Consider the following 22,789-nt stretch of genomic DNA (forward strand, 5'->3'; position numbering starts at 1 on the left):
GAACAGCATCAGAAACAAAGCAAGATATTGAAATCAAATTAAAAATACTGCTTGTATAGTGCTTCTTTACTTAATCCTAAAATCACAACCGCAGTAAATAAGACACATCTGGTGGCAGAAGAATGCTTTATATGTGATTAACAACAGAAGTAAATGCTGTAACAATGTTAGTCAATGAAGGAGGAACAGTCATGGCTTAACAGAGTATTTTTAAGCTGCAATAAAAGACAAAATCCTCCTGCATTACCCTTGAGCAACCTGATCGCTGACCCAAATAGGAAATAAACATTGCCATGGTTAAGCCCGCAGCACAGGGCATGCTCTCAGCTCTACCAAAAGAAGTTACATTAGTCAGCATGTTAAGAAAATGAGAGATGTGCACACGATTTTATTTAGTTCTGGTCAAGTATATTTTCTCTTCTACACTACCACTCTCAATATGTACATCAAATGTACAGATGTAAGAGCACATCTTTGTGTGCATTTAAATGCAAGTTATCTCAAAAACAAAAGGAGTGGGGGAAGGGAAATAACTTGTTTCATGAAGTCATTCTAGCAGCCATAGGAACAAGATGCTATGGTATCCCCTACATAAAATAAATTGAAAAGTGTTACATTTTGCTCAAGTAAATATTCTAACAGAACATTTAAAGACAACAGCTAATAATACATCCAGAATAAAATCTACCTATATATTGCTTTCACTTTTACTTTCAAGAAAGTATTAATGAGTAATAAATCTGATGTCTCAAGACAAGTTTAGAGACCAACAACAAAAAAATATATAAATTACAGTCAAAAAGAGTTTACTGTTTCACTTAACTGTAAACATTTGTTAAATACAGTGTGGTATCATTGTGAAATACACCCAACTCCAAACTATTTGTGTACATGATGTGTGAAACCATGGAAAGGGTTTACCTATCTGCATAATGAAATAAAAACTGTAAAAAAAAAAAACCAAACAAACAAAAACAAACAAAAAAACCCCAACATGATTATCATTTAGAGTCTCACCAGTGCTCCTAAGCCTGAACTGGTTGGCTCTACTCTTTTTCTAAATGAAGGAATAGTCATAAAAAAGAAATTCTTACCTTTTCATAGATTTTACTGATTTCCTCATTAGAGCTGAACACAAGTTGAACTGACCCACAACCAGACGCCCAGACAATTTTTTGCACTGCCCTAATAACACAGATATCAGGTATATATTTTGAAGCCTGGAAGGGGAGTGATGGGAGGATGGGGAAGAGAGAAAAAAATAAGTATGTATTTTAGATGTATTTCAGAATCTTAAACCATAATGTTACAACAACCAAATGAACTTTAAACTTTGAGAACAAGCCATTGGCTACTTCAGGGATGACTGAAACAAATGTTTCATCTTTCACTTATACTTAAATGCTAAACAGTTCCTTGATTCCAGAAAAACAAAAACAAGCATGCACCTGGAAGGCATACATCATAGAAAGTAACATAACAAGTTTAAGTCATTTGACAGCTCGTCCCCTGACTTGTTACCCCCTATTCTAGCAATTAGCTAGAAAAACTAAAGCTTATCAAGTATCTGATTAATACATAAAGGGATTCCCTTGCTTTCAAGTTACACAGGTTTTGAATGAGTAAGAATGCAGATTACGTACATTAATACTTGGGCAGAAATAGTGTTGTTTGGGTCATGATTACTGTCATTACATACAGTTTGCATCAACTTGAGTCTATATTCAAACTCTAATTGTCAAAACATTTAGCAATCTTTAAGAACAGACAGACAGCTCTCAGTTTCAAATTTTACTTTTCTAACAGTCTGATTTAATAATAAAACAAGACTCTAAAAGCTTAACCAATAAGCCAATCTCATCAAGAGACTTGAACGTGCATTCTTGCTATTAAACATTAATAGTTGCTAGAAGATAGGCAATTCCACCCTACTCACAAGCAGAGCAATCTTACCACAGCAGCATCATAAGGAAAAATTGTCACAGGAAAAAAACACAATGTTTTCTGATTTAATCTCACTGCAGCTTTAAAATCATAAGCCAAAACTTGACTTCTGTGGAATTAAATCGGAGTTCAACGGGCTGATTTTTTACACATAAAATCAACCATGGATGTAAAACCACCACTAGTGGAAGACAAATGGCTCAGACAGTCCAGTCCAGTGTGCCTTTTTTAGACAGTATTCTTTCTTCCTAAGAGTCGCTGTATGCTTTTCAGCATAAAGATGGTAATTTAAGATTGCTTTTATTTAGGCATCTTAGAAATGTTCTGAAGATAGCTTTGCAGAGATTCTATGCCATACTGAACAATATTTGCTGCTTCCGTATTGGAAATAGAAGTTTCTCAATTTACCTTGAAAAAAGTTCTAGCAGATCTGATTTTAGCTTCTACTCAATTCAGTGAAGTTTACTGATGTATTCACTAATATGACTCAACTCCAAGTGGGGTTGGTCATGCCATATAGTATCACGCAGATGCTCCATTTTTAAAGAACACTGTATAACATTACTCAGCTCCACAATCCAATTTCTCACTTGCATCGTTAAAAATTTTTCAGTGTTTAAAGATACACCGGTAGAGATTACACATTTATCTCCCAGCATTTCAACTCATATTTAAAATTTCCTCCTGTTTTCTGTGTTTCTCCTCATGTGAAGTAAATTACTTAGAAACCAAAGTGGCCAAAGAAGACCAAAACAAGAAGAAAATATCACAAAAATGCTCTTGGAAACAAACAAAATGCCTGCAACATTATTAACTTATTTAAAACCACTGCAATGTGTTTCTGAAGTTCTGATGCAAGTGCAACAATACTCACAATCCATGAAAAAGCTTGTGCAGAACCTATCTCACTTAAGCCTCTTCATGCCATTAGATTGGATTTCATACTGTCATATGGAACCCGCTCATGAAATACTTTTAAACAGTTTACAGCTTATTAACCACATGGACGGTACTTATAACTTTTTATGACACCATAGGAGGAAAACCCATTTATTACAAAGTTATAAACTTAAGCATTAAAAAAAATTGATTGGGGGGGGGGGGGGGGGGGGGGCAGCAGAAATATACACAAAGGAATTCACTAACCTCATCAGATATTTGCTGTGCAAGACGTATTGCTACATTTCTTAGCATGCATTCTGAAGTTGGATTAGGAATGTTTTGTAGGGCATTTTGTAGCACCACTGCCTGGTCGTGTGTAGCTTGGTTTATCTGTAAGAAAGGATTTCTTATTGCTTACATGGAAAAAAAGAAAGCAAAGCGATATGAAAATATAAATTTGCTTAAAATAATTTATTAATAGTAGACAAGATCATGGAAAACTACTTACAGAAATTATGAACCAAGAAAGAAGAAACATTTTTGAATGGATACCATCACATATCAAGATTCACTGTACATATGCTACAGTGTAAAATCACAAAGCTAGGAGGACTTGAAACTATTTGTATTTAGGGGTTTGTCACTGGTCAGATTATTTCAAGTTAACTGAACACTTTGAATCACAATGCCTCCTTCTCTTTCTGTTGACGTATGGAAAGGTTTGTTAAGAAATGGGTTTCCCTCCAGATTATCTAATAGCATCTACAGTGAACACAGTTCACTATAACTAAGTACGATTTTAAGTATTTGAAACATATATTTAAACAGAATTCTCAACAATGCTCTTAATTTGCTGTTCTCTTTTTTACCATATTTTCACAGGACAAACAGCAGCAAGAAAAACTTTTATTCCTTCAGTATTTGTTCGAGCATGAAGCTTAGTCTGACTCCACAGTCTTGACCATTCAAACCTGACAGGATTACTTTTTTATACAAATTTGTTTGAAAAGACTGTGTTGTGAATAGAAGTTAATATTTCTCATACAAAAGGGTTTACCCATTTTTTAGTACAACTCCATTCAAAAAACCTTTTCTCAGATGCTGCTCAGAAGACACACTACGAAGCTGTTCTGTAATGCCTGGCACTGGTCATAGCCCTTTGCTGTGTCAGCTTCACTATGATAACCTGACTCAGGGAACAAAATCACAGAACTCCCACTGAAGACAGTAACAGAGTTGACAATTAGCTGTCAGAAGCAGGTTATAAAAGGATCATGCATAACATGGGACAACTCATGGATCTGTGTACCAGAATACTATATTTAACTACCTTATTGATTCAACAACTTTCAACGGAAGAAAGAAAATACTGCAACTGCCTTTAACAGGCCCTAGTGATAGCAGCAGACTGATAAAGACTCTGCCTACAGTCTTCTTGTTGTTTCCTCACTCTTTTGAGTACTGCTGAAAAGCCGAAGCAGAAAGTTAAGCTACTTCTGATTTAGATACGATAGGTGATAAATATTTACAAATCCCACTTCCATCTCAAAGAGTAAGCTTACTGGTTCTGCAGAAGTTAGGAGTATCAAGACCCAAGTCCTTCAAAGAGGACAATGACGACTGCTGTAAGAACTGCTTTTTACAACAAATCAGTTAATAACAAAGTTAGATGTTTGTAGCTCTATATAGTGAATGTCAGCTGTCACAGACAAAGGTTTCAATCACATAAGTGGCCAGCATAAATCACTTGCAAACGTTTTAAGACACTAAACTGATGCTGTGTTCCAAACAGCCTTTTTAATTCGCAGAAGAAAATATGGCAGTACATTTTATTCATTTTAGTAGATGAAGAATAGAATGGCAAACAAGTTTCTTCAAGATGTCTTGAATATATTCTCATGAGACATAAAAACTTCTTTACCTCTTAATAGTCATCAAGACTTTTGATTTCTTTGAAAATGAATGAATGAATTGGTATCCTCCAACAGACGCACGCAACCAGAATAGGTATTTATTTTTCAGATATACGGGGAAATTAATTCTCTGCTTCAAAGAAGAAACTTCCTAAATATTCTGATATAAGCTGCTCTAAAGCTTTGAGCTCTTTGCTAGAGGCATATTCTAAGAGTGCAGAAATAAAATCTTGGCCTACAACACGTTTGTTCAGATGTAGAAAAATTAATGGACCATACTAAACATGCACAAATTCTACCACTTTAAACATATCACTGAGGTGATCTGAACTGTTATCTCACTTGCCCTTTCCAACTCTAGGACATCCTAGCGTAGGACACCTTTCTACTATAATCACTTAACTTTGCAACACATTTTAACAGCCCAAAAGAGTCTGAGTTTATGTTTATGGGATAGACATATTTGAAAACTGGAAGACACCTGTACTGGGAATCGTGTAAACTGTTGAAAAGCATACAAAAGGCCAGTCAATCTCATGCCTGACTTTTTACAGATTGAAAAAAAACACGGTTTTGTCTCTCTTTTTAAGATTTGTGGAACAGCATTATCCAAAAGTACCGGAAGTTTTTTGTACACACATCATTAAAAGAGACTGCCAATGGAGAGTAGATACATACTGCAGCAGATGATATTAAGTCACAAGACATGGCTATTTGCATCAAGGAAAATTTATATTACCGGTGACACTGTACTTGTGCCTTCCACAACTGGTTGACAAGCTTCTGCCACAGCTCGAACGTGGCCATATCCAATTGCTGTTAGCAATAACTTGGCTATTTTTAGAGCATTAAGGTAGGCACCCCTTCGAGTTTCCATATCTGCATTTGGCAGAAAGTTATTTCGAGTCAGCATGCTCAATACAAGAGGCAAACCACCACTTTTTAGGAAGTTGTACTGGAAGTCACTGGCATCTTCTCCCAGAGGTGCACTGGCAGGCATTAACAAGGCATAAACTACCTGCAGAACAAGAGGGAGTAGATTAACAGAGATACACTTGCTTGAATTTAAGTGGTTAAACACAGACTATGCTGTAATACATCTTAAGCAATGCTTTGATGGCATTGACCATACACCAGTTTACTCCAGGCTTTCACAATGTTACTGAAAAGATAGTAAAAAAAAAAAAAAAAAAAAGAGTTGAAGATTTTTATTTTTAAAGAAAAGCAAAGTATCACAAACCTCTGTTAGATATAGCACTTGTGAGGCAGAGGGACCAAAAAATAGAGAGTCAAGGGATGGACTAAGGCTGCTTTCCCCAAGTTTTGCGTGATCTAAACAAATAGCTCTTAGTTTCTCAACCGTAGTGTTATCTGCAATACAAAGACAACTTATGAACATCTTGTACTGTAGCTACTTCAGAATAAGTCAATACTGTTCACAGTTACCAATATGAAAGAAATTCAGTAGGTCAGAAAAACTGCAATAAAAGGAAATGACAGACAAGATCAGACTAAGAAAGGTCGTGCAATGTTTATTTCTGTCAATAAAAAAGTGATCAAGCTAAATTAGTACCACAAAACCTCTCCACATACAATGCTTCTCTCCCTTTTCACTGCACTGTGGCATCAAATCCCACTGTCAACTGCAAACTATGTACACTTTTAGGACAAGAAATAAGTAATTTAGGACATATCTACAACCCCACTTAGCATAAAAGTAATGAATTAAAAAAAGCAAACGATAAATTAGCAGAAAATAGAAAATATTTCAACCTTAATTTTTACATAACAGGCAAGAAATGCAGTCATTAAAACAAAACAGGAGGAAATTAAGCTTTACCTGGTGGCATGAGCTTCATAAGAACACGTGCTCCATCTCTTAGAGGTGGCATATTTAGGCTACTGCCCAAGTCTGCAACTTGCCAAAGAAAAGAAATGTATCGAGGATGCAGTGACATGATCTTAAAACAAGCAAATAAATAAATTAAAAAACAAATAAAAACACAACACATAAAAATCATTAGTTAAAGACAAAGTAGAGAGGAAAAAACATTTTAAAACCATCGTTTCAACGTATGCTTACCACTCCAGGCAAACAGCTTTCAACTTCTGGGTTTGGACCATCGCTGTAGTGATTGCCGTGGTTGCCGGGAGAGCCGGTTGAAGAGTCAGAAGAACTATCAGGACTTGAGGGCATATTAGAATTTATCTGTGTAAGTTTAGCTGTAATTAGCTGCAAAACATAATCACAGTTTTAATGCTATGCAAAAATGAAAAATCTTTATTAAATAATCATCTGATATAACGTTAATGGCATGTTATAAGAATGAACAGAACTATTTCACAAGAATAAGTGATTCTGTCCATGGTACTTTGTAAGTATTTAGAAAAGACAAGCAATACCTTAATTTACATAAATATCAACTTGCAACACTTACCGTTTTATCTTTGAGATTCAATTGTCCAATTAATTTTCTATCATCTGCAGGATCCACCAGCTCACCACCAATGAACAGTTCTACTTTTGTGTGCGCACTGTTGGCTTTAATACGATTGAGAATACAACGCCGCACTTGGCCAATCGTGTCATTGGTGTGAGACCAAATATCCAAATCTTCCACCTGTCGGCCTTGGTTTGGAAAACGAACTACCAGTGTGATATGTTTTCCACGGAAAGCTCTAAAAATGAACAAACCAGATAAAGTTCTTTTGACCTCATAAAGTTAATTTTTCTCCTTCTGTATTTTGTGCTTCAGATATTATGACATCAAGTCTGTACATATGATGGTATACTCCAGAAAATTTTGTGAAGGCATCAGTAATTGTGCAAACTTAACATACACAGTAACTTTCAAGAAGCTGTAAAAGCACATTAAAATATGGTCAATTTTGTAGTCAGGTTACAAACACTAATAGGAGCATATCAAGTCCCTTATAAAGTTTTAGATCCTCTTCCTTGTTTGTAATTTCCTAATCAAAAGGAAATAAAACTCAAACTGAAAACTATGCTTTGTTCTTTTAGTAACAGGGCAGTTAACAGTAAAGTTTTAAAAATACCATGATGAGAAAAAGCCATGAGGTCACCAAGTCTTAATACGCCTTCTGTCAAAGTTTTAAAAGTGCTATATTAGAATTCTGCTTAAAAAAATCACAAAGCCTTAAAAAAAAAAAAAAGGTCAAAAAAGGAAAAAATATGTTCACAATACTAGTGACCACACTTCGTATGATAGGGTATCTGCTATTAAATGTGTGTCCAGAGAACCCCAAACTAATCCCATAAAACAATAAAAAGGCAAAAATTTCTCATAAGAGCTTCTTGCTAGCAAGAGCTATGAAAAAAAATGAGTCTAATCACGTAAGTAGCCCATGTAAACAACATGCATCTGTAATAAACAACAGAACACGGATCTTATCTAATCAACATATTTAACAAAAACGCTGTAGGAGAAATACAATTTCTGTCGCAGCAGGAATAAACGGGATCTCTTCATTTTCTTGACAAGAAATGTATTCAAAGTAAGAAGGGTGACAACGAACCCCCACCATTACTAAAATTACATTAACCACATCATAAATCTGAGGTAATCTCAGTGTATTCCTTATGACTTTTTGAGAATTTCTTCCCACATGCAGCATATACTAACAGTAGAACAATGAAGCAGTCCTCTCTTCTGCTTTCCTGTCCAATGAAATTGTTTGTGAAAATATCTACACAACATCAGACTAAATCACTTCCCTCTTCTTTGTACAAAAGACAGAGTTAGGGAAGGACCAGCTAGGATTTCAGTTTTTACCCAATGACTTACTTATAAACAGAAGAGTGAAAATATACAGTAAAATGTATATCCTTTACAAGTGCCATTCTACTCTCCCCTTTTAATGGGAAACAGAATATTTCATTTAGCGTCTCTAAATTTAAGCTTGCAAAGCAAGATCAGCATCTCTAAACAACTGTGGAAGATGCATGTTCACAGTGTATTTTTTGTACGACAAGACTATGAAAAACAGTGACGTTTCAACCATGCTAACTTAAAGAAAGGTATTGCTTTTGTGTTTACTATTTGAAAAGAAAAAATACATTGTAAACAATTGAGCCACAAGGTATACTGTGCCAGTTACAGAACAAAACGCCAGAAACCATGTTATTCTCATGCCCCTTATTCCCTTAAGGCATAGCAGAATGCCTGTATTTGCACAATCCTTCAAGGATTTTTTTTAAACTACAGATCAGAATTTAGTACAAAGATAACAGCATTTTGAAATCCTGTAAATACATCCCATGAACAGAAACCCATTAGAATATGAAGTCACAAAGATGTTCGTAATATTTTAGTTAAGAGAAAACAAACTGTAATAGTCCATTTTCACACATACCTTGACATAGGTAGAATAGTTCTTTCTTCATGGTAGTCACTGTCACATTCATTTATATATTCTCTTAAAACAGTCAACACTCTCACCATTCGTATTGCTTCTTGTCTTGCACAATTAATACTATCTTTATCTCCGTCCAACACACATAATGTATCATAGGAGGCTTTGAGACGATCAAAACAGGACTGAATGAAGTCTTCATGAATCACTACCTGATGACATAAAAGTTGCCGTAATTACAAGAAATGCTAAAAAAAACCTCTTTCACCTGGATAATCAAATCGTGTAAGTAAAAGAACAGGTAAGTAACTCTATGACGTTGTTTTATCCCATGTTAGAATAAGCTCCCATTGATGATGAGCTCTAACTTCATATGCACTTCAAAATCTTGCACAGGTCACTGGTTGCTCTTACCGTAGAGTGCAAATCTGCCCTTCAATAGAAAAAGTGGAAGTCTGTACAGAGAAATAACTAAATTGGACTCTTTTTCTTCTGTTTGATTCCTAACAAAGCATCACCTTGCATCTGCCCTAGATGGACACGCAACCTGTCATATCACTGTAGAAGGTCTGCAAAAATTTCCAGGTGTGCGAAAAGTATTTCTACTGCAGACTACATTACATCATAGTCATGGCAGTAAACCCAATCCAGTATTCACTTTTCTTTGCAGCAATTCAGGAGCAGAGGAGTTACCAGCACAATGAAGCACAGTACTTGCATGTACATTACGTAAAACCAACATTTCCTAGAAATGTCTGATGTAATCACTAGCAGATGGACAGATCTATGCATGCCTACCAAGTTTTCAGCCACTACAGCAAGATACAGCTCACACAGCTGTAAGTACACCACCTGCAGCGGCTGTGTTCAATCCATGAGACTGGTAGCACTGAAGACTACGTAAGAAGTTTTTCTGAGGACCAAATAATGACATTTTTTAGAAATAAAACTGGCAGGCTACCAACTGCAGATCGTCTGGACAATATTCCCCCACAAATTCGTGAAATCCCATCGCTGTACTTCTCCTGACCTTTCAGAAACTCATTATCTCTTCTCTCTCTCTCTCTCTCTCTTCACTGAAATCTCTCTCCCAGCAAATGTTAATAGAGGGAGAAAATATCTGATTTGCTAGAGTTCAGCTTGACAATTATATGGGACACTGATCTTTTGAAAGGGACAAAGCAAAAATATTAGACCAGCTTGTGACAACACTCAACGTATCTAGCTAACGAACACACTGGTGCTCTAAATTCCGTATCTGACCAGAATCTGACAGCTGGACTCCTGAGTATACTTTTTAAAACATGGAAACTACTCCCTGATTTCAAACTTTCAAGTATAAAAATAATACTGCACTGAATTTTACTACTGTTTTTTTTTTCCCTATCATATTATAAAGCATATTATAATCTTACCTGATTAACTTGTAACCTTGGACCAAGGTTAGTATAGATCTCTTTGAGAAGATCAATTGCTCTATTTGCGATGTCATCGTTTCCCTGAATCACAACCTAGCATAGTAAAAAACAAACCAACCAACCAGCAAGTATTAGAACATGCTACAACTTTCTGGTATAAAATTCTAAAGCAAAATGACTACATACAATCATCCTGACAACAGCAGTCTAACTTATAAGACTTACACATGGCTAAAATTCTTAGTTATATACAACCAATACAAATTATGAGTTAACTGTGTAAGAGTCAAAATTAAGAAAATTAGTACTATAAGGGAGTTCACAACAAAAGCTGATGTTTCTATAAATAGAATGAAAGTGGACTTCAAATATTCACATTCACACACTTTCACTTGTTTCAGAGAATAAAACAACTTGTTAAAAAAACAGCATCCAAGTAACACACATCTGGCTCAATTTAAATGAGCTAAATTTGCAAGCTCTGTTAGCATTCCTTTAGAATACCTGAGCATTTAAACCACAATAACAAGAACAGCATTATAAAACAAAAGTTTTTGAGATGCTTAAACAAGTCACATTCAAGATTAAAAAATAGAGTTTTAAAGTATTTTAGATGGCTGGGGCTGGGTGGTTGGGATGTAAAGACTTGAGTTCTTTTTACCTGATAATCTAAATTTTCATTGCTATTCATCAGATCAGAATGGATACTGAAAGCAGACCCTACAGGAGGCCTCTGCAGGGTATTGGTCTAAAACATCGTAAGCTCTCATGCTGCCAGTTGGTCAGAGACAAGTAAGTTCATTTCCACAACTAATATATGCTGTCATTATGTCTAGCATTACATGGGCATTATGTACACAACCACTGTGTGCTAACTTATTTGTAAGAAAATCTTTATCTACTTTGGTTTTGACCATTATAACGATGATTATGATGATTAAAAAACCTAAACGTTCAACAAGCCACAGCCAGAATTATTGAAGACTCTTGCTCTATAAAGAGTACACTGTTTGAAACACAGCCATGATAATCCTACCACATGCAACTGTGGGTTCTATGCAGCTCTTCAATACTAGTAAGACTAAAAACAACTAAGCACCAAATTTCTGTTCTTCACTACTAGATTTGGCAAGCTGCTGAAAGTTTTTACAGAATAATTACACTGCTTCTATTGAAAATCTGTAGCCATGTTTAGGTAAAAGGTTGTGGATACAAGAGAGAATCAAACCAGTCATCTCTCAGATTAATCTGGAATCACTCCAGTTTACCATATTAGAAGGAACGATGAAGCACATAAAAGGAAGTAAAGGTGTGTGGGGTGAATTATGGAGGGGGAAAGAGACCTACAGAAAATTCACGAGGAATGATCCTTTCTTCCTAAACAGCATAGGAAAGTTTTTCATCTCACATACACGCACAAACTCTCAAGTTCATTCAGCAGCCTGTAAGGCCACCGATTTACTTACCTGCTAGAAATAGAACGGAGCCAATGCCCATGTATTTAATTTGAAAAATAAGCTTTCTGTAATTTAAGTCCATAACTAATAAATTACACATTCTTGAAAATATATATATAAAAAAAAAGATTGAAAAAGACTTCAACTGTTAATCTTTCAGATGTTTTCCCCACTTAACTTACCCTCCAAAGGTAGTCTAATCCTATTAATTCCAGATCATCCATCATATAGGCTCGTCTCTTTGCTACTAGCTTTCCTTCTCGACAGTTCACAGCTTTGAAGAAACGTTCAAAACATTTCATTCCATTTTCTGTTAATAGGGAAGGATCCAGCTGAAGCACATTATTTTCAAAGAAGTCCTTATTAATGTCAGGGTCTAAGTCTGGTTCATCCCCCATTAGTTTGGAATACCATTTAAAACAGGCTTCGCGATCACAAAGATAAACAGCATTTTCAGCTAAACACTTCCATATTTGCTTCGCCTGAGGGGCACAGAGCCACAGCTGACCATCCTTCAATAAAAATCTTGAGCAAAACAAAGAGACAATTAACAGCACTAATTGACATCTGGAGTTACAATTCAATAAGAAATACAAGCAAAAAGTTGAATATGCATTTTATACACACACAACATCTATCAGTCATGAAAGTACGATCCTGAAAACTTTATTTATGCCATCAGCCCTCACACAGTTAGTCCCATGATTTCTTAGCAAAAGTCTGCAGGCATCAAAACATTACATTCCAATTAAGAAATAAAATTAGATAGAAATATTTTACAGAAAAATACCAGGTGTTTTATACATACTATATAAAAATGTGCATCTCCTAAGGTAAAGAATTCAGTTTAAAAGTCAGGTCACATCATAAGAAATTAAATTACGTCTACAGTCATTAGTAAAATCACAAAAGGATGCATCAATTACGTGGAACAGAACTAGGAACAGAAGTCAAAAATGAAAAAACCTAATTCTTAGTGTCTTCTTTGTGTTAAATTATTATGAAAGAACTATTAGAAACTTTAATTAGGAAGGCTAATACTAAGAATGGTTCAGGAAAAACACAGGATAATCAAAGTCCTTCAGAATCTTTTTTTTTTTTACTCAAGATCTTTATGTAAAAGAAAACCAGGACTATGTTATGACATCACTTCAGAAATTGCTATCTACATATTTTAGATTTGAAATGTCATGGGACATAATATTAATACCTTTACATCAAAAACTAGTGAGCTTCAAAGAAAATATAGTTTTTACCAAGAGTAATAAATCAAGTTTGCTATGCATATGCTACTGTATAACTTAAGTGGCTGTTTAACACTTCATTTTAATTCACAAAAATTGCTCTGTAAAGTTCTAAAATAATTTTTTAAGGTGTTCTTATAAATAAGTTTAAAACATTTCACAACTTGACAGTTCATATAATTTTACTTGTCTGAACATTAAACACAGTAAAAAAATAAAGTTATGAGAACGCCTGCAAAGAATCAACAGGCTGCAGCTCTGCCACGAGCAGAAATCCGTTGCTTTTTTATTTCATTGAAACAGCTGGTATTAAAAAGTCATTCAAGTAATTTTTGTCTATTTCTCCTAAGGTTAACAACATTAGTTGTATGTCAGTTTATGACCGTGGACTTAGATTTGGCGTGGTACAACAAATATGGACATATCTTCTTTGGAGTATTTAAAATTTTCAGACACATAATCCAAATACGTATGTAACTGCATACATATGTACACTGTACTCAAGTCAGTAGGGTTCTGGATATAGAAATATCCCACAGACATCTTACAGAAGAATTAAAGTCTTGGATTACATAGATGCTAATAAATTTTAATTCTTATACTAACACAGAAGTCCTCTGGGGAAAAAAAAAAAGGAAGAAAACAAAAAAAACACACTTAGTACATTACTGCATCTGAGTTTTGAAAGACAAGAGAAACAGCTACTATGACTTTCTTTCAAGTATTTGAAATATTCTTAAAGAAGTCAAGAAAATGATCAAGTTAAAACTAACCTTAAGAAATTAAGTCGCTCCTGTACTTCTTGCACATGACTGTATCTGCTTCCTGGTCTTACGGTTTGTGGATCATATTCACCATGCTCTGCAAATATAAAAAGTTTTATCAGACAACACATGCCAAGAAGACACGTGGACTCCGAAGGACAGAATGTATTTGAAGCCTTCATGGCCTGAACATAATCAAAACCTAATACATTCTCAGGAAGGAGTAAAAAGTCATTTTCAGAAACCTGCTAACAGTTAAAATACATTCTGAATGAAAACGGGTACAGGAAAAGATTGCTGAGGGTTACCAACAAATTCTTAAGGGCAGATGCATGTGCTCATCTTTCAGAGAAATTAAAGTATCACAGAATAACTAAGAATCCACATTCAGCTCAGATTTTACCTTACTTAAACACATTTTCTTTGGGAAATAAGTCAGTTAAAGTAAAAGCATACAATTCATATTATTCAGTGTTTTTTTTTTTTTCCCCCTAAAGATCCTCTAGTTTCACTGTAGAACATCTTTTCCATAGCCTGTTTTACACTGTGAGGGGTTTTCCGATCCAGAGAAAACCACAACTCCAGCTCTTTAATTCTTTTCTAAGTAGCTATATGCATGAGAACACACGGAAGAAGTAATTGTACAACAAATTTACTTACTGTAAAGCTTGCAAAGATAAAAACAAATCCCTGTGATACTGACAAGACTGAAAGCAGAAGTTGCACAATGTGAAAATAATACATAAAACTTTTTATCTGCAATTTGTCAAATCTCAGTGTTTAGCAAACAGCTGTTTGCTTCATACAAACAAATATGTGTTTGAGGTTTTTCTCCATAAGAGATAAAGGCTAGGTATCTCTCAACCTGTTAATATCATCATCTTCTTTAACTCCTCATGCGAACTGAAGAGAACAGCTACATCAAGAACCAGTTATACTTCCAGAGTACCCTGATTGAGATTTACTGTTGAAATACTACTGCATACAGACGTTACCTTCAGAAGCAGAACTTAAAAACATTACATCAATTCAAATTCAGAAAAAAATATTCCTTTTGTTCAGCAGTTAAGATAATAATTGCTAGTCATAAATTACATACCATTGGACACTTGTACATTTTTGAATCCTCTAGAACAGGAAGCACTTCTTTGTTATGTGCTTCTGTTATAAGCAGGGCTGACAGTTGACCTGTACTACTAGGAAATATTTCACCATGCTATATGTTCAGCATGACAGTTCCATTATTAAATAATTATTACTCTACTCCTTATGTGGAAAGTTATGCAGACTACATTTAACTGACAACCCAGCTGTGGGAGACTATTATCATGGTAACATTAATTTGTTGTAAAGCTGATCTTCAGAACTGACATCACCACTTCCTACTGTATCAAGGAAGGAAAAAAAAACACAAAAAACCCACCAAGTCTAACACCTGAAGTGCATCATATGTGTTTCAAAATAAACAGAAAGTAACTGCCTTAAATAAATACATACATAAATACAACACTATATACAATATACAAAAGGTGCATTAGCTTAGAAGTGAAATAAAAGGGAAATCAGAAGCCCAGTACTTAGATAATGACTAGAAAAGTAGAGAAACATTTTGTCCACCTTCAAAATCCTCATGAAGTGATCATAAATGAGTGATTACAGAAACTGTAACAAAATCCAAAATAAAGCATATAAAACTAGCAAATATAAAATATTTAAGTATTAGAAGAAAGAAACAATTAAGGCAATTAAGAAATTAAGGAACAACTAAAGAAGTTGCAGGGAAATTAAAACTAGCTAAAGTGTACATTTTCATTTTATTCTTATTGGAGGGGAGAGTGAATGTCTGGGCTTTTTTTTTTCTGATGAATGTACATTAATTCACAGGAAAGTGCCAAGAGTGGCGGTGAAGAATTCAAGTATTAAAGATTGCCTAAGGCCAACATGCAAGTGCTTCAGAATACTGACAAATGCGAAACTGCAAAAAAACAAAAATCAGTCTCTACAACTATCCTCCATTCTCAGCTTCTCTCTCAATTTCCTTTCTACACCACGCACCTCACAGGGAGTCCAACCACAATCTCCTTAAAAGTTCTCTCTACATAGAAGAGCAAAGGAACAATCAGTGAAACTACAGATCAAAGAATGGTTGAAAATTTAAGCATAATTAGACACAAACACATACGGATGATCACATAGCAAAATTCATATAAATAATAAAGTTTCATTCATACAGTTGGAATTTATTTTTATAATTTTTTTTAGAAAACAAGATGAAGATTGGCTAGCAATTCACTCAGCTTTTGAGAAGGTCTTTAATAAATAATCAAGAAGATGGAACTGTGAGCTAACTCACAGCTAACTCATCACTGAGCAAAAAGCAGAAGAAATGGAGAAAAAACTGAGGTGGCAAGTTTCACACCTTTGGCTTCTGTACGTTTAGAGCTCAACAGACTGAAACCATGACCTAGAGAAAAGGTGAGCAGCAAAAGGAGGACAATCAAGAAACCCAAGAGAACTGTAAATGGAGAAAATCTAACCTCCTGAAATAAATTATGTCAAGTCTGGTGTTTGCAAAGTTAATGACAAACAAATTTCAAGCATTCAGAATTAAGATCTACGTTTTATATATCAAACCCGCATCTGAACAGCATTGTTTGTCACCAAGACCTTATTAACCAGTGCAGAAGTACTGAAAACGTCTACATTAAGTAGAGACAGAATAAACAGAGACATATAAAATTAATGATATAACATACAGTTAAAAAAAAACACAACACAATGCCCTTTTTTAGGATGATGATACAATATGAGTCACCTTATCTCACAGAGGACTCTGTCGACTTCTCCCTGACTCTTAAGAACTGGGGGAAGGAGCAAGTTCAGTAGAAAGAGAAAGAAAACAGAAAAAAAATTTCACAGAATCACTGAACAGCTTGAGCTGGAAGGGACCTTAAAGATCATCCAGAGTTCCAAACGCCCTGTCACAGGCAGGGACAGCTCTCACTAGATCAGGCTGCCCAAAGCCATGTCCAGTCTGGCCTTGAACACCTCCCTCTGAGGATGAGGCATTCATAGCTTACAGGAAAAAAGAAAAAAATTACTGTTCCTCTGTTTTTGCACTTTGTTGCAAATGGGAAGAAGTTCTGCAGCAGTTTCATCTCAAGAAAGCACAATTTAATTGCTTTGTGAGTACATACCAGTTATACTCCACACATTTTTAATTCCTACTGCACCAAAGATAATTAAATTACTACTTCATTAAGAGTCACAGTGTGTGCGAAGGGTGAGGTGGGTGGAACAGGAAAATGGGGTGTACTTTTTGGCTGAAGAAAAAAAGTGCGCAAGATACTAGCTTAATTTTTCTGCCAAAGTCATTGACCGTTTGATAGGTAAATATTGCCAAAAACGACCTTTTCATTTCAGAGTTAAAAATTAAAATTTATGGATGACAGTTCATATATGAATAGTATGCGTAGGCTATTTTTGGACAAACACAAAATTGCACTGGAATAGAGTTGCTGATTACATTTAGAATCACAGAACCATTAAGGTTGGAAAAGACCCACAGGATCACCCAGTCCAACCATTCACCCATCACCAATAGTTCTCACTAAACCATGTCCCTCAACACAACGTCCAAACGTTCCTTGAACACCTCCAGGGTCAGTGACTCCACCACCTCTCTGGGCAGCCCATTCCAGTGCCTGACCACCCTTTCAGAGAAGTAGTATTTCCTAACGTCCAGCCTGAACCTTCCCTGGCGCAGCTTGAAGCCATTCCCTCTAGTCCTATCACTAGTCACACGAGAGAAGAGGCTGACTCCCAGCTCACTACAACCTCCCTTCAGGTAGTTATAGAGAGCAATAAGGTCTCCCTTGAGCCTCCTCTTCTCCAGACTGAACAATCCCAGTTCCTTCAGCCACTCCTCATAAGGCCTGTGCTCCAGACCCCTCACCAGCTTTGTTGCCCTCTGGACACGCTCCAGGGCCTCGATGTCTTTCTTACAGTGAGGGGCCCAAAACTGGACACAGTACTCAAGGTGCAGTCTACGTTTCCTTCATAACACTAAGGTTGAACCCTAGATTTTCATTGCTGCCCAAAACCAACTATATGGATAACTCCATTATCTTTAAGACACAAAAGCTCATTATAAATGGAACTGTTTTTACATCACTTTTGCATAGCTTAACAGTTTACACAATAGTTACACAGAATAACATAAGTTCTATTCCACCTTCTCAGACAAGATTAAGCTTAAGACACTGTTGCTTGAGAAGAGAATGAAGCATTTAGTAACATCTTAATTCTAATTAGAACAGCATTATCATTAACAAAGTAACTTTGATTAGGGTAAACCCTCCCATGTACTGCTGAACAGCAAAATATAGCAGTGGTACACAGATTTAGCTAAAACGTTGCTTTCATCGACCTGTACCAGGCTGAAGCTATCATCTTCACATTGCACCACTACTAAAACAAGTCTTCAAAGACTTATCTTAGGTATTTATATTGAGTACTCCCAAACTAAATCAATTCCAGAACTAAAGGTGTGTAGGCATAGGAAAAGATACCCACGCACAAATACGCTTTGCAGTATGCACATATCCTGCTTTCTCTGAACAATCAGCACTAAATTCCTACAGAATATACTGTGTAACTTTCAAGATGCAACTGAAAGCCTGGTAGTATGCTATTCCAGAGTAGAATGGTCCCTAGTTTCAGTCAGTGAAAGAGATGTATCAGGGTAAATTTCCTTCTCTATTCCATTAGCTTTGTTTAATACAAAGTACTGTGGTACAGTATCACAGAGAAGGTCCTTGTCCAACATTCTCATTTCCCTACATCAGTAGCTAGAAATCTAGTTTCCTTCAAGGAAAGAGGGAAAAACAATTAGCATAGGTTGAGTCTACACCGCAATATATAAATACTAGCACAGTGTGCTGCCAAAGTACTGCTGCTAACGAATACAGCGAGAATGCAGCTCAACAGAAATTGAACCGCACGGTTAAAAAAAACAAATGGAAGTGATTAAAGAACTTCTCAAAGGATACTAAAAAATGCAAAATAGATGTGGAAGAAAATGCAAGATTATTATTAGGACTTCCCACAAAAATAACCACACTAACCTAAGTAGGGCGAGATTATCAGTCCACAGATAAACAACAGTCACTTCCCCATAATTGGGATCATGAATAAAAACAGTTGCATTTTAAGTTTTTCTTGACCAGTCTGACAACACCCCAAAGGCTATCAAACTCACAAATGTTCTAAAATAAACAAATGAACGTTAACAGTTACTTCACGATGAGAGTCTGCTTTCAACTCCATCTTCAACTGGAGCTCTCACACAGTATTTTACGAGGCTAATTTTTATTTAAAGCTTACCTTTAGCATACTGCCTCATGCTTTCCATATAGGCAGACAGATTTTCTGCAACCAATGTCACTAGGGCATGATTGTGCTGAAGTTGATTGATTAAGTCATGTCGGTAAAACACATGGGGACTTCGCTGTGTTTGACTGAAATTGAAATACAAACGTTGTCAGAAAAGCAGAGAAGATTTGGATGTAACAGTTAATAAATCTATTTAGAAAATCCATGCCTTTAATGCAAGTTTCAAGTTTTGATAAGGTATCTACAACATACAGAGTATTAATTCTCTGACAGTATTCTTCTTTCTCTTCTGAAAACCACAGTAGTTTTACCAGTTATTACCAGTATTTACTTAACAAGGATGGCACAGCTGCAGTATGTATGAAAAATATCAAAGCATCTGAGCAGCTAAATATGCTGCAGTTCTAGAATCCAAAACCACATGCCACAAACACTATCAAATTCTTGAATGTGGGACTAAGCACTCCTGCAGAATAACCTCAGAATGCCTCAGCTCATCCAGATCAGGGCACTCAGTCTTGTCTGCATGACTAACACCAATTTGCAGTTTTTCCAAGAGAAACAGAGAAAAAAAAAAAAGCAGCTCTCTGTTGTACTGCTTCTCTGCTGATTACATAGTCTGACCAAGAAGAAATTAAACAAGGTTTCAGAACAGTTCTCTTTTCCTTCAGCACTTAAAGTAGACTCCAGCTGACTAGATTACTGGTAGGAACTCTCATCCTTCCTTGGAAACTTAAGTCTACATACCACATGACCTACAACACTCTATAGTTATCACTACATCTTTTGAGAACAGTAGGGAAGGCAAGAGATTCCAGTTCCAGCTGTTACTGATCACGCATCTGATAACCACACTTCACCATAGATGCAACAACAGCTAAATTGATTCATCAGACCAAAGAGCACTGTCAATCTGGGTTTAAAAGACAGAAGCCATTAACAGATATCCAGCCATATTATCTGCTACCAAGAGAATCTGTCACACAGAGCAGAGAAATCATCAAAAGATTAAGTTGCATAACATGCAGAGTTTTCCAGAATACTTTGAAAAAGGCAACACTTAAAATAGAAACTGTGTTAAAAAGCTTAAGTGAAATGAAAGCACAAAGGCAGAAAAAATAAAGAACTTCATATATACAAAAAGAATATCCTTTGTTTTCACTGTGAGAAGCTTTGAAGTATACTTCATTCCAGCTCTGTCAAACTCCCTTTGCTCAGCATAAACGACTAGTAAAACTAGCAGAAAAATGGATGCCTGTTTTAGTGGCTACCTGGGAGGTCAGTTCTAGACAGAAAGATGCATTTACAAAGGGCAACATTAAGAAAGAATTTTGATACTTTGGGAAATACATATGATGAAACAACTACAGGAACAAGCACAAACAAGAGTGAATATTTTGCTGAAACAAGCTCCTGGCATATACACTCATGTAGTCAAAATAATATGCGTTTGTACCAATCTTATTAAACATAGCTATAGGAAAGCATTATCTGTCAAATATAAGTAGATCTTCCAACATGTATTTTTCACTCCTCCCCGCTCCCCTCAATCACATGCACAAATAGTAAATTTGGACACATGGATTCACTTTGCTTAGCAACCAGTTCAAAAAGTTTACTTATAATAACTAGAGTTATGAGCTATGAGTTGTTGCACAGTATTTGTGAGGAACACATATACTGCTATTTTAGCCATCTGCTAGGATGGAGTCCAAGGCAACGTGATTGCCTCAGTGCACTGGAAAGAAAAGCTGATCTGACAAGATTTTTCAAGCTCGTTTTCTACAATTAAAACAAACTTCACATGAAGCCACACAATTATTCCTTAAGCATCTGAGGTTGGGCTAATTGATGATGCTTCCGTTGTGAAATACTGCTTTACTATTAAGCTGATGAGCACGAAAAATTGATGTTAGCAAAACTGTCATCTTCTCACTGCTGTTCTCTTAAGTGGATATCAAAAAGAGGACGTATAGCAAGAAAAACTATCATCTTGAGGTAGATGCCAAAATACTTTGGAAATGCTAAGAACATCATACAATAACTAAACTGCATCTTTATTTGCTAGAAAACTATTCACAGAGTGACGAAGTCCCAACTACTTAATTTAAATGGATTTATTTTCAAACAATAAAATTATTTATCTGCACATATAACTTGCCTAGTATTATACTGCCCTCAACTTTGAAAGCTGAGTTGTGTGATCTTCTATTAGTCCAATGCATGCTATCCAACATTAAAAACACATATTAGAAGTGTAAATACCAGGCTGAAACCAGCAAATTCTCTTAGGTTAAAAAAAAATAAAACTGGAGACTAAATTAACTGTTGCCCTAATGCAGCCACAAAGCCCCTTAACTCTTGCAGAAGGTCCTACCACTATTTTATTGCTCTCAACAAGTAATTTTGGAAACTAATCTCATATCGCTAAGACAGATCCAGGCCAAAGTAAGACTGGTCTACAGGAGACTCTCCCCTTCATCCAACACAGAAAAATATGACAACCAATTGCTTAAACACTAAAAATCAGTTTGTTGAGTAATGAAGTTAACTATTCCTTAATACTAACAGGTATCCTACCACCAACACAATAATTACTTTCTAATGTTACGGCAATTCTACTTAAGCTAAACTCCACAAAGAAATGCCATGTGTTTTCAGGATTTAAATGTTGCCACAGCAACTATATAACCGATTTGTCACTTCGCTCAACTTCAAAATTTACTAGCAGCACTCAAATGATCCCTAAAAGAATCTCTATAAAACCAGTGGCATAATGTACTTTATACTTATGTATGCAAACCATCAGCAGCCTTAGTTGTTTTGGAGTGAATTTCTAACAGTCAATGAATTGAAGAATAGTACATGGATAACAGAATGGATGTCACATGCAGAAAGCTCTGTGAAATGATTCTGAGACAGGCTGAAACATTTGTGACAATTATTTTCAACCCAAATTCTAAAAGGATGATAGAAATTAAAGCTCTAAGCTGCTAAATATTAGATTGCGTGCATTAGAATTTCCAAACACTATCAATGTTAAGAGTTATCAGAAAGTTCAGAGGACTAGAAAGTCATTAATTACTTCAAAAAGATGTTTTCACTTACTATATTGTCTCAGTCACCTGTATAGTAATATCTCACTAAAGAATTTCCCAAAAGGTATCTTGCTAATAAGGGCTTCTTCACAAGAAGAGATGTAAGTCCCTTGATTAAAACCTTTAATTCAAAGTTTGCTTTCCTACCACCTATTTTCAAATTCTGCATAAGACTGATGCTTTACTGCTGTGAAGACTTGCTTGAAATGCGGTAAACAGACAGATGATCTGACCAGAAAAAGACAGATTCAAGTCATCTAACTGCTTGCCTTACAAGGAATACAATAAAAAGAGAAGTTAG

General features: G+C 35.7%; 1 protein-coding gene across 5 annotated transcripts in view; it reads right to left on the bottom strand.

Annotated features, from left to right (window-relative positions):
* The window catches only part of USP9Y (ubiquitin specific peptidase 9, Y-linked), a 98,429-nt gene that overhangs the window by 29,842 nt on the left and 45,798 nt on the right, over window positions 1-22,789 (bottom strand). For all 5 annotated transcript variants that reach the window (XM_015301738.4, XM_015301733.4, XM_046911562.1 and 2 more), the window contains 12 exons: window positions 19,382-19,515; window positions 14,006-14,093; window positions 12,171-12,513; window positions 10,529-10,624; window positions 9,114-9,325; window positions 7,178-7,418; window positions 6,823-6,972; window positions 6,580-6,700; window positions 5,980-6,110; window positions 5,479-5,757; window positions 3,091-3,216; window positions 1,095-1,220 (listed from right to left, as the gene is read on the bottom strand). In XM_015301738.4, the coding sequence (XP_015157224.1) occupies window positions 1,095-1,220; window positions 3,091-3,216; window positions 5,479-5,757; window positions 5,980-6,110; window positions 6,580-6,700; window positions 6,823-6,972; window positions 7,178-7,418; window positions 9,114-9,325; window positions 10,529-10,624; window positions 12,171-12,513; window positions 14,006-14,093; window positions 19,382-19,515 (2,047 nt within the window). The remainder of the gene's footprint in view (window positions 1-1,094; window positions 1,221-3,090; window positions 3,217-5,478; window positions 5,758-5,979; window positions 6,111-6,579; window positions 6,701-6,822; window positions 6,973-7,177; window positions 7,419-9,113; window positions 9,326-10,528; window positions 10,625-12,170; window positions 12,514-14,005; window positions 14,094-19,381; window positions 19,516-22,789) is intronic.

Source organism: Gallus gallus, chromosome 1 (assembly GCF_016699485.2).
Source record: "Gallus gallus isolate bGalGal1 chromosome 1, bGalGal1.mat.broiler.GRCg7b, whole genome shotgun sequence".
NCBI lineage: Eukaryota > Metazoa > Chordata > Aves > Galliformes > Phasianidae > Gallus > Gallus gallus.